The following is a 13,528-nucleotide window of genomic DNA, read 5'->3' on the forward strand; positions in this document are numbered from 1 at the left end:
CTGAAATAGCTTGTTTTGATCCCGCCACCTGGCCAGGAGCCCAGGCCTGGCACTTGGCGCAACCAGCTGCTCCTGCAGCAAGATGGAAGCAGGTGACCGGGAGGGACGGTCCTGCAGGTCCGACTGATGGAGGGATGTCCGTTAGAGAGGGGACAGTCTCCCTGATTGCCCCTACAACGGGAAAAGCGGTTCTTGGGACAGTCTGGACGAGATTCCCGCCGCAAGAAGGTTGTAAGACCAGGCTGCAGGGAAGCGCGGGTACTTTAGAACCCCTCCTAACCTTGAACACAGTTTTATATTCTCTCCATTGGTCCACAGGCTTGCCAATCACTGCTGCACGTTACGGTTCTCCAATCACACACGCTCTCTCAGTCACCCGCCTTTGGCCGCTTTCCAATTACTGTTCATCATTGGTCGCCTTGGAGGCGGCTGTAGTCCCGCGAGGGCACCCGGAGGGGCGGGCTGATAGGGCATTGCTAAGCGACCGAGAGGCGCTGGGTCGGTCGGTGAAGGGGAGTTCCGTGAAGCGCGGAAGTAGCCACCGGATGAACCGCAGGTGAGGCCATCCCTCTTCCGGGGACCGCAGGATGCCCGGGGAAGACCAGGGTGAGAGCAGCACAGCCTGGGGTCCGGATGGCTGGGGTCCGGAGTCTCTCCTCAGCCGCAGGGAACTGAAACCCGCAAACTGTTCCACAGCGTTGGCTGCTCCAGTCTTGGACTTCACCGTCCCCGGGGGTCCCATAGTGTCTTGCGTTCCGCTGTTAGTGACCCCAAGATAGTTTTTTCCTTCTTCTAAGAGTGTCCAGGGGCATCTTGGGAATCAAGTTTCTTAATTTTGAAATTGCCCCCAGACTCCCATAGGTGTTGTTTTGTTTGTTTATCTTTCTTGCTTAGGAAGGAGCCCATTGACTGATGGGGATTGTAGTGCATCTGCCCCTTTTTCCTTAGTGCCCCCAAGACTTATGGGAAATGTACTGCGATAGGGTTTAGCCATGGTTCTTAACCCGCGCTCCACTCCAGAATTCTCCGGGGCGCTAGGAAAAGACACAGATGCCTAACAACTGCTTCCAGATAATTCTTATTCTTTTAGTCTGGAGTGAGGACCACGCATCTGTTGTTGTTGTTTTAAGACAGCTCCTCGGCTGGACCCAGTGTTGAGAGCCACCATTAGCAGTTCCTCGCTTCTTCTCTTTTGAGACTGCTCCAAGGGCTGGCGCCTCCAGTATCATTATCTTGAATGTGCAGTGGTGCTTTGTGGGAATTATGGTCCATCTCTTACAGGAATCCATGGGAATTGTATAGTCTTTCTGCCCTCCTCTTCCCATCCTCCTGGGCTGCAGTGACCATGGTCTGCCTACCAACTTTACTCTCTCCTTGCAGCCTGCCAGTTTTCAACACTCGAGACAGCCCCTTTGGGGATGCTCCCCTGGGTCAAAGCTAGACCTGGCACCCCAAGGTGAGAACACCACACAGAGAGTGCTCTGTGCCAGCCTAGTAGCAAGGGAGTGAAGACCTGTGATAAGAGATGCGGGTGAGAGATTAAACCCAGTCCCTCCTCCCCTCCCCCGGCCCTTCCTTCATCTAGTCCTCTATCACCAGCATAGCCGAATTTACTCTGAGTTGTTACCATTGTGAGATGTGTTTCCTCCCTTCTGGACTAAGACTTCATGTGTGTCTTTGTTTCAGGGATATCACTTTTTCTTCTCCCTACCTCCCCTATCTTAGACCCTGAGTCCATCCAGGTCCCAGAGATCCAGGATCCCAGAAACTCCCAAGGCTCTGGCCACAGATCCCAACTCCACTGAGCTATTTGAGGAGTCCTGGCCATCCAGGTCAGGGACCCCTTCCCCACCCAGCACCACTGAGGAACAGATGGGTGCCTCCTCCCCACCCACCCTGATTGACAGTGGTGACTCGGTGGTGGCCAAGTAAGTACCATCAGCCCTGAGGGCAAGAAAGATTGGGGGGCGGGGGGAAGGCATCCTGTTATTACCACAGCCAGTGCTGTTTATGTAACACTTTCAGACCACACTTCATGTGTGTTAAGAGCTCTGGAGTTAGGCTGCCTGGGTTCAAATCCCAGCTCTGTCACTTACTCTTTGTATGATCTTGGTCTAAGTTTTTTTGTCTGAAAATTGGGGATATGAATAACATATCCCCTAGGGCTGTTTAAGCTTTCAATGAGTTACTTACTGTCTGTAAAGCTTCTATAACAATGCTTGTCACATAGTGAGCACTTGGATTTGTAGGGTACAAGTTCGGCTGTTACAACAAAGAGCCCCAAATTAATTGTGGCTTAAACAAAAGTAGTACTTATTTCTCCCTCAACTAATAGTATAGGCAGAAGCAACCAGGGCCAATATAGCAGCCCCTAGTTGAGGTATCAGAGACACAGTTTACTTCTATCTCATCCCCCCCCACCCCGCCACTCCTCCCCTCCCCAGACTGTTGCCCTTTCCTTCATGGACCAAAATGGCTCCCAACAACATCCATTATTCAGAATCACATCTCTTCACACCCTGTTAGTCAAGAACCCAGTTACATGGCCATAAAGTTACAAGGGCACCTGGCAAATGTATGTATAGAAGAGTGGGTATGTGTCCACAATATTGTATTACTATATAAGAAAAGAGAATGGATATTGAGGGACAACTACCAGGTGCTTCCATAATGCTCAATAATTGAGCATTATGGAAGCACCTGGTAGTTGTCCCTGGTAGTTGTGATTATTACTGTTATTATTAGTTGGCTCTCCTTACCCCACCCTCCTCCCATTCTCTGATGCCCACAGGTTCATAAACCGGTTCCGCCAGGCTCAGCCCACAAGCCGAGAGGAACGCCAGCCTGCAGGCCCAACCCCAGCTGACTTTTGGTGGTTGCGGCCTGAATCTCCAGACCCTACTAGTCAACTTGCAGCAGGTACTTGCTTCAGTCCCATCCACTCCTGGCCTAAAACCTTTTCTTTCTTTTTTTAAAAATTTATCTTTATTGTTGAAAGTATTACAAATGTCTTTTTTCCCTCCATCGACCCCCTCCACTCAACTCCTGTCCCCTCACCAGGCCTTTCCCTCACTATTGCCTGTCAATGGGCTATGCATATATGCATATAAATTCATTGTTTAATCTCTTCTCCCCCACTCCCTTCCCTCTGAAATAGGTTAGTCTGTTGCATGTTTCAAGGTCTCTGGATCATTTTTGTTCATCAGTTTATTTTGTTCATTAGATTCCACATGCAAGTGAGATCATGTGGTACTTGTCTTTCTCTGGTTTATTTCGCTTAGCATAGTACTCTCCAGGTCCTTCTATGCTGTTCCAGAATCTTTCTTGTACAGTGCTCTCAGCAGCCACTCCTCCTGGCCCTCCTACATCAATTGGGGTTTCTCAGCAGGAGCCAATAAACCAGAAGGAAGACTCACCACGGAAGTCCCGACTCTTGCCAAGGTGGCCAGTGCATCACAGGCTAAGGCTATGGCCCCCCTTCAGGAAATAAAGCAGGTGACATCCCCATTTACTCCGCCTATGTTACCTGAACTGACAGCACCAGCCCTGGGATAGAATTAGAGTCAGTCCACAATTCAAGGAAGCATAAACAAACAAACAAAAAAAGGATTGGTTTGCTAATGCAATTAAAAAGTCCAAAAGTAGCTTCTTTCAGGCATGGCTGGATCCAAGTGTTTGAACACTATTGGGAAGAACCTGACTGGTTTGGCTTTCTGTTCTTCTTTGTTGGGCTCAGTCTCAGGCAGGCTTTCCTCTCAAAGTAGCTAAGATGGCCTCAGTAGTTCTAGCCTTTTAACTTATTTAATCCTCAGGAAAGAGGAGCCTTTTCTGATAGCTCCATCCAAAGCCCCTGTTACTCTCATCAGCTCACAATCACTGTGAACCAGAGGACAGAATGTTGTGATTAGCCAGGCCTGGTCAGGAAGGCAGGGTCAACACTTCTCCTACAACAGGAATTTCATTGAGGGGTGTGATCCACACAGGAAAACTGGGTTACTCTTCCCTGAAGAGGAAGAGCAGATTTTAAGCCAGCGTGTGAGGGTACCAGGTGGAGTGCAGATGTGCACTCCAGGCCCTCTGTCTGAGCAGCCTTTGGAATCTGGGCTGGCCTCTGACCATCTCACCTCACAGAGCCTCAACACATGGAACTCATCTCTGCTGGACCTGGAGATGCTGAGCCTGCAAAGCAGAGCTGCCAGGCTGCTGAAACAGAGGTGCTTTCCCTGCCCCCATCATCCTGTCCACTCCTTCAACTCCAGGCCCCACCCATTGCCTCTGAGACCCCTCTTGCCTTACTTCTGTATTCTTCCTACAGCAAAGCCTCCGTCTCCTCCTCCTGCAGCCCCAGCAATTCCAGCAATTCCTTATTCCCTGTCAGCTCTGATGGTTTTTCTCCTTCCTCTGTGGCCTTCACCCCTGACTCCAGCAAGGGCTCTGACCCCAAGGCACATGGTGAGTTCTGGAGAACAAGGATTGAGGGCAGCCAGTGTGAGTCCCACAAATGCCACTCTGTGCCTTCCTTGTTTCCTCAACTTTAAAACGGGGATAATAATTATACTCTTCTACTGTGGGTGTGGTGAAGATTAAATTAGTTGATGAATATGGAGTACTTAGCACCAGTCAGTTAATAGTAGCTATCATTAGTAGGACAGGTTCTCTCTCTGTATCCTATTTGCCTCTATAAACATAAAGCTCCAAAATCAGAAGGCTTCTTGCAAATTTGGCGCTACATTTGATTTGACAGCAAAATCTGACCTCAACAATGAGAAGGATATTTATTATCTATCTATCTATCTATCTATCTATCTATCTATCATTTAGGACAACTTCATATTTTTGCTATGGATATATTACATTGAAACATATGAAATTTTTGCCTTTGTAAGTAAAAAATGGTTAAATATTGCCAATTGCATGTTGTTCAACCAAGTACCAATGTGTTAGAGTCTGGTGTACTGCATCAGACCGCTGGCTACACTGTATATACCATACAACTTTGCTAAAACACGCAAGATTTCAGAAATGAGATTAAGGACCAGGGTTACTCTTGGTGCCATCATTGTGGTTACTTTTAGTCTGTGCCCAGGTCCTGGGATGCAGTGGAGCACAGGACAGGTGCTCTGTGTATCTCATGGGGCTCCATGAGTGGGGACAGGCAAGCACAAGTAACCAGAGAGGTTTTCATGCATGTGTGTGATCCTGCTCAAACTCACCTGTCTGATTCTTCCTTCCATCCAAGTTCCACCTTTTGTTCACCTTTCCTTTCTGAACCTCAATTTTCTCTTCTTTAAAATGGGAATAAAACTAGTACCTATTTCGTGATTTTTTTTTTTTTTTTGCAGATCATTCATTCATCTAACAAAAATTAAATTTCTGCTGTGTATGAGGCCCTGAGAGTAGGATTAGATGTTCCACAGTGAACCAACCATAAATACTTTTATCCTCAGGGTTCTCACAGCATAGTGAGTGTAGAAGAGAGTAGCTACATAACCCCACAAACAAATGTGAAATGTAGCCAGAAACGAGGGCTATTCAGAGAGGATTGTGATGCTGAGAAGTCAGAGAAGGCCTTCCTAGAAGAGATGCTCTCTAGGTGGAGACCTGAATGATGAAGGTGGGGACAAGCGCCTTCTAACATGTTCAGAGGACCTGAAGCATGGTGCAGACAATGAACTAGAAAAGGCAAGAGCCAGTGGTGAGAGTAGTATGTGATAAGGAGGGACAGATTGGCAGAGGTAGATTACATTGGGCCATGTAGGCTTGGGGAGGCATTTGGTCATTATCTTAGTACCAGGGAGCCACGAGAGGGTTCTGAGGAGGGAGGGTACATGATTTTCCTCGAGTGTTAACAAACTCCCCCCGGCTGCTCTCGGTACCCAGGGAGAGATGCTGGTAGTTTGGCTTGGGCCAGAGCTTGAGCAGAGTAGAGGGCAGTGGCCAGGTTTGGAAGTAGAATCACAGGATTCTATCCACACATCTTTTTGGGGGATATAAAGAGATGGGGAGGAGAGAGAGGTCTGAGATGATGCCTCCCCCCCCCCCCCCCCCCCCCCCTGTGTAGCATCAGGTGGTCAGGCTTCTGAGAGACAGTGGTAGCCCTACTGATCATTGCTGTTGAAATGATGCTCTGGGTGATGGGAAAATGTTCTTTTGCCGTACTGGACCGAGGACAGCCAGTGGCCCTGTCCTGAGTCACTGTTGTACTGAGCCAGAACAGTGCCTGGCTCAATAGTAAGAGCTAAATAAACATTTGTTAATGAAGGAAGAATTGAATGATGGCAAGTTGGGAAGTCCATGAGTCCTCTCTCCTCTGACTTTGCCCTTCTTCACTTCCCACTCTAGAGAGGAGTTGGGACATTATCTGGAGAGCATGTCTGAATATTGGTACAGTCGAATGTTGTGTGCACTGGCTGTCATCAGGTTGGTCATCCCCAGAACCTCCTGTCTTACCCTTCTTCCCTCTACTTACCCTACAGCAACTCCCGCACCAGCTCCCATCCCTGCTCCAGCCTTGGTCTCCTCCCAGGCACCCCTGCGACCAGAGGATGACATTCTGTACCAGTGGCGACAGCGGCGGAAGCTTGAACAAGCTCAAGGAGGTCAGGGTGATGGAACCTGGGTATTGCCAGGAACCTCTGCCCTCACTACTCCGGTGAGATGGGGGAGGGAGGCACCGGAGGGGGATCCTAAGGGTAGTTGGAGGGAGGGAGGCCGGAGGCCTGAGTGGAACTGAGGACACCCTACCCTTTCTCTCCCCCTCAGGTCCCGGTCCCTGTCTGTCTGCATACCTCGCCTGCCCCTGCGGAGACCCTTAGTTCCCTGGGAACACAGCCTAACTGCATCCCACTTTGGGGCAGTGTGGCCGGGCCTGCTCCCCAGGAAGCCTATGTGGAGAGGCCTCCTATCCCCCCAGGGTTCCCTCCACACATCTTTCGGGGCCCCTACCCCCAAGGGTTTTTCTGGGCCCCACAGACCGGTTCCTGGGTATCTTTTGGGGGCGTCCCCCACACGCCCTGTGCCTCTGTTCCTGGGCCCCCTATCACTCCCCAGGGCCCGCCCACCCCTGCGCCATGTAGCTCCGCGCAGCTCGAGAGGCAGGACCCCAAACTTCGGAAGGGTAGAGCCTGGCGCCCAGAATCTGCTGGGCGAGTCATGGTGGCTGACCAGGAGCCCAGCCCGCAGCTCCGCGGCCCTCTGGGCCAGGTAGTGACCGCTCGGCTCTTCCCCGACAGCCTGGAGGACACGCCCCCTCGACTCAAGGGCCTGCCTCCACCTCTGGCTGAATCTCAGAAAATGAAGACCGCACAACCCAAAACTAAGGTCATGCCCGGGTGCTCAGAAGTTACATCCCCTCTATCGGATTCACGGTTTCCTCAGGCGACCCCACCTGGTCGGCCTAAGGCCGAGTCTCGAGATGCCAAAGCCACGCCTCCCGCAGAGGGGTGGGTGCTTTGCAAGGAAGTCAGGAATCCTCAGCCCAAGGCCCCGCCCCCTCCAGCTGAAGAGGCTTCCACCGGGGTCGAGGCCCCGCCCCCTTTGGTCGAGGCGGGGTCTCTAGAGGCTGCGGTCACCTCCTCGCCCGCTGCTGACCACGCCCCCCCAGAGGACCTGCTCTCCCAGGCCGCGAGGCTTCTGCAGGCTGCTGAAGGTGAGCGGATGCGTGTGGCTGCTGGGATCTGCTGTCGAGCATATTATGAGTCCAGCCCCCTGGAGCTCGCTCTTTTTCCTCCAGATTCCGACAGCAGCGAGTTCCAGGAGGACCCTGTGCTGCAGGTGCTAAGGGTTCAGAGGGCCGAGCTGCGGCGGCAGAAAAGGTGACTATCTCCAGGCTTTATCTTCTGAGATTCCCATCAAGTGTCCACCTCTCTTGAACTCCTTTCCCAGAACTATCAGAGCTCCAGACCCCAATCCTGAGCACATACCTCAGCCTCTACTACCTGGTTTTTTTCCAGGAAAGTGGACGCCCAATTGTCCCTTCTACTGGGTCACACTGAAGACTCAGGGACTTGGTCTCCTCCAGCCAGGTCGACCCCCAGGACCCCAAGGATGCGGCTGAGGAGGGAAGGAGCCTCACTTGAGGCCAGAAGACTTTGAATTGTAGAAATTCTGTTTTTCCCAATGAAATGCTCTTTTCGGGTTACAGGTTGTCTCTGAGAAAAGAGTCTGGAAAGGCCAAGAGTCATGCTTGGGAAATAGTCACCCCCCCCCACCCCACTCCACCCTTACCCTACTTACTGACTGTGGTACAGAATCTCTTCTAGTTTTATCCTCTTTGAGGTCTAGGCAGGGGAGGGGTTCCAGGCAAAGCTTCAGGCAGGACTGGGACTCATCTTAACTCAGGAGTGGATCCTCCTGTCTCAGATGAGACAGAAGGAACTTCCCTCTTGGTATGAAGCTATCAGAGTGTTGGACAGTGGTTAGTCCTCAGTCCACGTTCTGCTTGAACCAGGACAGTATTTGGTTCATTGATCCCACCCTCGAAGCTTTTCCTTCCCCTGCCTCTAGCATCACTGACATGTCACTTTGGTGTGTCCCAGGGCTCTGGTCTTAACTTCTCTCTCTACACTCTTCCCATGTGCTATTGTAGCTTCCTGGCTCTACACCCTATCTCTGTTTTGATAGTCCCTAAATTTATATCTTCAGTCTAGACCTGGCCACTAAGCCTCAGGCTTCTGTATCCTGCTACCTGCTCATCATCCTCACTCAGAGGTCTAAGAGATGTCCCATACGGCACAGGTCTTAACTGAGCTCCCAGTCTTCCCCCTAAACCTGCTCCTCCCAGACTTTCCTCAGCTTTGTCCTTCCTGCTCAGTCCAAAAGCCTCTAAGTCGTCCTTGACTCTTGTCTTTTCCTTATACCCACAGTCAGTTGACCAGCAAGTCCTGTCAGGTCTACCTTTAAAATCTATCCAGAATTTAACCCCTTCTTCCCCTTCCATGGCCCTCACCTTAGTCTAAGCTATCATTATCTGTTTGGACTATTAAAAACCTGTTTGTTTTGTCAGCAAGTTCTTTGAAACATTTCTTATAAAAAAGTAGAATCTAGATTTCTTCTCCTTGAAACTGGATAGAACTTTGTGACCACCTCCATAAACAGAATGCAGAGGAAATGATACTGTTTTAAATTTCTAAACTGGATTAGAAAAGATGATATAATTTCCATGTGGCTCCTCTCGCTCTCTCTTTCTTGCTCTTTCTTGCTCTCTTGAGCCCTGGGCTACCATATAAAGAGTCCAGTTACCATGTTGGGTAGGGATTTGTGTTACACAGGTGTGTGCACTTGTCAACATACAGTGAAATTTTTGAATTTCATTGTATGTAAAGTTTACCTCAAGAAAAAGAAATATTGAAAAAAAAGAAATATTGAACTCTAGTTAAAGATATGCATACTAAATTATTTAGGGATCAGCATACCAATGTCTATTTTATTTTGATATACATTAAAAATTAGATTAATGGCCGTAACCGGTTTGGCTCAGTGGATAGAGCATTGGCCTGCGGACTGAAGGGTCCCAGGTTTGATTCTGGTCAAGGGCATGTACCTGGGTTGCGGGCACATCCCCAGTAGGGGATGTGCAGGAGGCAGCTGATCAATGTTTCTCTGTCATCCATGTTTCTGACTCTCTATCCCTCTCCCTTTCTCTCTGTAAAAAAAATCAATAAAATATATTTTTAAAAATTTAGATTAATGGATGAATAGAGTAATAGGTGGATGTGAATAAAGCAAACAGTAAAATGTTAATGGTAAGATCTAAGTGGTGGATATATTGTAAATTGTTCAACTGTGCTGTATGTTAGAAACTTCATAATAAAACGTTGGAGAATATATAATCAGGATTACTTTGATATCTATTTTAAAACGGGAGGATGGAATAGATTTCTGTAAAAAGTTTCTGTCTATCAGAGACATGGTAAATATTTGTTTACAGCCTTTTTTTTTTGTAAATATATTTTATTGATTTTTTTACAGAGAGGAAGGGAGAGGGATAGAGAGTTAGAAACATCGATGAGAGAGAAACATCGATCAGCCTCCTCCTGCACACCCCCAACTGGGGATGTGCCTGCAACCAAGGTACATGCCCTTGACCAGAATCGAACCTGGGACCCCTCAGTCTGCAGGCCGACGCTCTATCCACTGAGCCAAACCAGCCAGGGCTACAGCCTTTTTGAACAAACCATACATTTAAATTAAACCAACAGGAAGGAAATATATGTTTAGATATGAAAAAATAAAAGATGTTTATAGTAGAAGAACCTGATCCAGTTGGAGGGTGAGTAAAGCCTAGAAGGATTCCTGAGAAATTAGATTTAAGCTGTGACAGGCAGACATTAACTAGTTGACAGAGGGCTATTTTAATTACTATTGCTGGGTTACAAATCACCCCCAAAATTTAGTGGCATAAAACAATCTGGCACCAGGGCTCACATGATGAGCTGGAACTATAGACTATAGAAACTACACATGATTTCCATGTGGCTTGGGCTTCCTCAGAACATGACTACCTCAGCATAACCACGTTTCTCACATGCCTCAACACACCTAGAGCTAGTCATTCCAGTAGACAAGGAGGAAGCTGCATTGCCTCTTACTACCTAACCTTGGAAGTCACATTATCTCTCTATTTTTATAATTTTTTTAAATCATTACCCAAGGAGTAGGAATTCTTCCCCCCACCCCCACCCCCCGCATTAATTTTAGAGAGAGTGAAGGGAGGGTGTAGAGGGGGAGAGAGAAACATCCATGTGACAGACACATTGATTGGTTGCCTCCCACACGCACACGGACTGGGGGTGGGGATGGGACCTGCAATATAGGTACGTGCCCTTGACCAGGAATTGAACCTGTGACCCTCTGGTAAGTGGGCTGATGCTCTAACCACTTAGCATTGCTGGCCAGGGTGGAAGTCACAATCTCTATTAGTTGAAGTTGCCACAAATCTGCCCAGATTCAAAGGGGAGGGGATGTACTTTCTACCTTTTCATGAGAGAAGTGCCAAAGGATTTGCAACCACCACAGAGGTTGAGTGGGAAAAGAGGATTACTCCAGGTAGAGGGAACATCACATGGGAGGTATCTGTGATGAGAGTGAGGTCTGCAAATTTAATAAATTGAAGTGAGTAACTGTAAATTGACCCCTCCTCCAGTACTCCCCCCAATCCCTGCTTAATTGAAAATTTTTTTTTTTATTGATTTTAGAGAGGAAGAGAGAGGGAAAGAGAGATAGAAACATCAATAATGAGAGTGAATCATTGATCGGCTGCCTCGTGTACGCCCCATACTGGGGATCACAACCCGGGCATGTGCCCTGGCCAGGAATTAAACCATGACCACTGAGCCACACTAGCTGGGTCCTGCTTACTTTTTATCCATAGAACTTATCACCTTCTAATATTCTTTATTTTTAAATATTTATTTGTTCACTGTTTTCTCCCACTAGTTTTTTAGTTCCATGTGGGCAGGGTACATTTTCCTGTTTTGTTTACTGATGTGTCCACAAATTAAATAAGTGGTAGGAGTTTTTTGAATGAATGAGTAGGTGGGTCAAGGATGAACCTTCTGAGGTGAAAGCCTTGTTGAAGGCATGACCAATGAGAGTTCTCTTGGAAAGGGTGTTAGTGTTTTCTGAATCTGGCTCGTCAGCAGCGGGAAAGATTGGGATTGGCTTTTTGGGAGGCATGGCCATGTTCTGGCATTTTGGGCTAAACTTACTCCTAGGAAAAAGGATTCAAGGCTGGAGGCTGACCTGTAAAAAACAGTAGAGAAGGCAAGGAAATATCCAGTGGGTAGAGCCAAGTCGCAGAGTGCCTAGAGTTATGTCCCAGGCAGGGCATTTGAGTCCGTGGAAAATGCCCATAGGCGAATGTCCTCAGTATATTGAAGACAGGGTTGGGGTCAGGACAGACAAGGTGTGGCTTAGAGGATTGGAACTTTGAAAAGCTGCTTGCGGATGGAGAAAAGCCCTGAGCCCACGGGAGAATCCAGTTATGAGTGTCAGAGGAGCGGTCACTGAGAGTAGACTGAGGGGAGGCCCTTGCTTAGCGTTAGAAAAAGCAAAGCGTAAAGAACCTGGCGGGTGTCTCGGGGGACGACGGCCAATGAAAGAGGTCCTGGGCGTGGCGCTGTCAAACTCTTCGGGGCGGGGCCGAAGAGACCCAGCCGGGAATGGTGCTCAAGCCGAAGCCAATGAAAAGCCGCCAGGTGGGTGGGGCGTCCTAGGCCGAGGGTGGAGCCAATGGGAAGCGGCGCCGCGCCCCCGCTGTGCCCGCCCCCGTGGGGCCAGCGGCTGAGCGGCTAGAGGCGGAGACTACAGTCGCCCGCGCGCGGCTCGCGCCCTCCCCTTTGTGTCGCTATGGCGGCGGCTTCGGCGACGAGGACGACGATGGAGGGGTCTAGCGCGGCCAGCGCCTGAGGAGGCCACGCGACCATGGTGGTGAGGGGCCTACGCGGCCGTAAGACCATCCGCGTGGCAGTCTGTCCATGCACGGCCCGGCCCCGCGCGCCCCGCCCCCGGCCCCGCCCGAGCCCGGGGCCCGCGCCGCCCCTCACCCCTCGTCTCTGGTCCTCTGGTCCCCAGCCCGGCTCGGTCCGAGCCCTCACCCGGCCCCGCCCTCTCAGCGTGCATCTCCTTCCGCGGCCGGGATGGGTGTTTGCGGCCGAGGGCTCAGACTTGGGAGGAGGAGGGGCTGGTCCCGGGAAGGATCCGGCGGCCCCCGAGCGGCCCCCGCGGGGGCCTGCGGAAGCTCCCCGGGCTCCTCACCAGCCCCCCACACCCGCGCCGCCTTCATTGTCCTCGTCCCAACCTCCACCCGACCGGGCCTCCCTCCCCCTCCGCCCACCAGCCACTTTTCCAATCTCGAGCCCCACCCCCACTCAGCTCCATCCTCAGCCTAACCCTTTTATTCTCTTTCTCATCATTTTCTCCCCATCCCAGGCCCACTCAACCAAACCTCCTCCGCTCCCATCAGCCTGAACCTCATCCTTTCCAGCTGCCCCCCTCCTACTTACTCCACTCCAACCCCAGCACGATCCTTGGGTCCTCTCCATCTTGTCCTCATCCTCCCTCCCCTACCGGCTCCCTCTTCCACCCGCTGCTCCTGCTCATTCATCCATTCCCTCATTCCCTCACTTAACAGATATTCACTGAGACCTCTGCAAGCCCATGCTCTAGACACAGAGAAAGTCAGGACCCGTCCTGCCTTGGGGGGTTTCATGGGTTGGAGGGGGACAGATCCGAGGGGGAGACCCAAGGTTGAACTTGGGGTTGCAGGGAGATGAAGGAGGGAGAAGCTAGAGCCAGTTTGGGAAATCCCCATCTGACAGCTGGTTAATTCATCGGATTTTATCCGGTCCCTGCTGGCAGCTGGGCTGAAATTGGGCATGGGGACCCAGCGAGGAATCAGGCACCAATTCTGTGCCCCCCTCTGCTGGGGAATGCTGGGGAGCTAGCTGGGAGGTCACAGTCCAGTGTGGGAGATGGACTTGTCGCCAGATAGTGACGTCTCAGAGTGCTCAGGGCTATGATGGGGAAA

The 13,528-nt window shown here is 50.4% G+C and overlaps 1 protein-coding gene across 1 annotated transcript; it reads left to right on the top strand.

Moving 5' to 3' along the window:
- The first annotated feature begins 1,380 nt into the window (after nt 1-1,380).
- PROSER3 (proline and serine rich 3) lies at nt 1,381-8,193 on the top strand. The gene is given in 11 exon segments (XM_081108618.1): nt 1,381-1,531; nt 1,726-1,928; nt 2,792-2,919; nt 3,389-3,495; nt 4,132-4,214; nt 4,316-4,452; nt 6,477-6,652; nt 6,763-7,648; nt 7,733-7,814; nt 7,953-8,035; nt 8,038-8,193. Coding segments are annotated over 11 exon segments (1,932 nt in total). The 5' UTR covers nt 1,381-1,525; the 3' UTR covers nt 8,079-8,193.
- The last annotated feature ends 5,335 nt before the right edge of the window (nt 8,194-13,528 follow it).

This window comes from Myotis nattereri (assembly GCF_964212035.1).
Source record: "Myotis nattereri genome assembly, chromosome: 15".
Classification (NCBI taxonomy): Eukaryota; Metazoa; Chordata; class Mammalia; order Chiroptera; family Vespertilionidae; genus Myotis; species Myotis nattereri.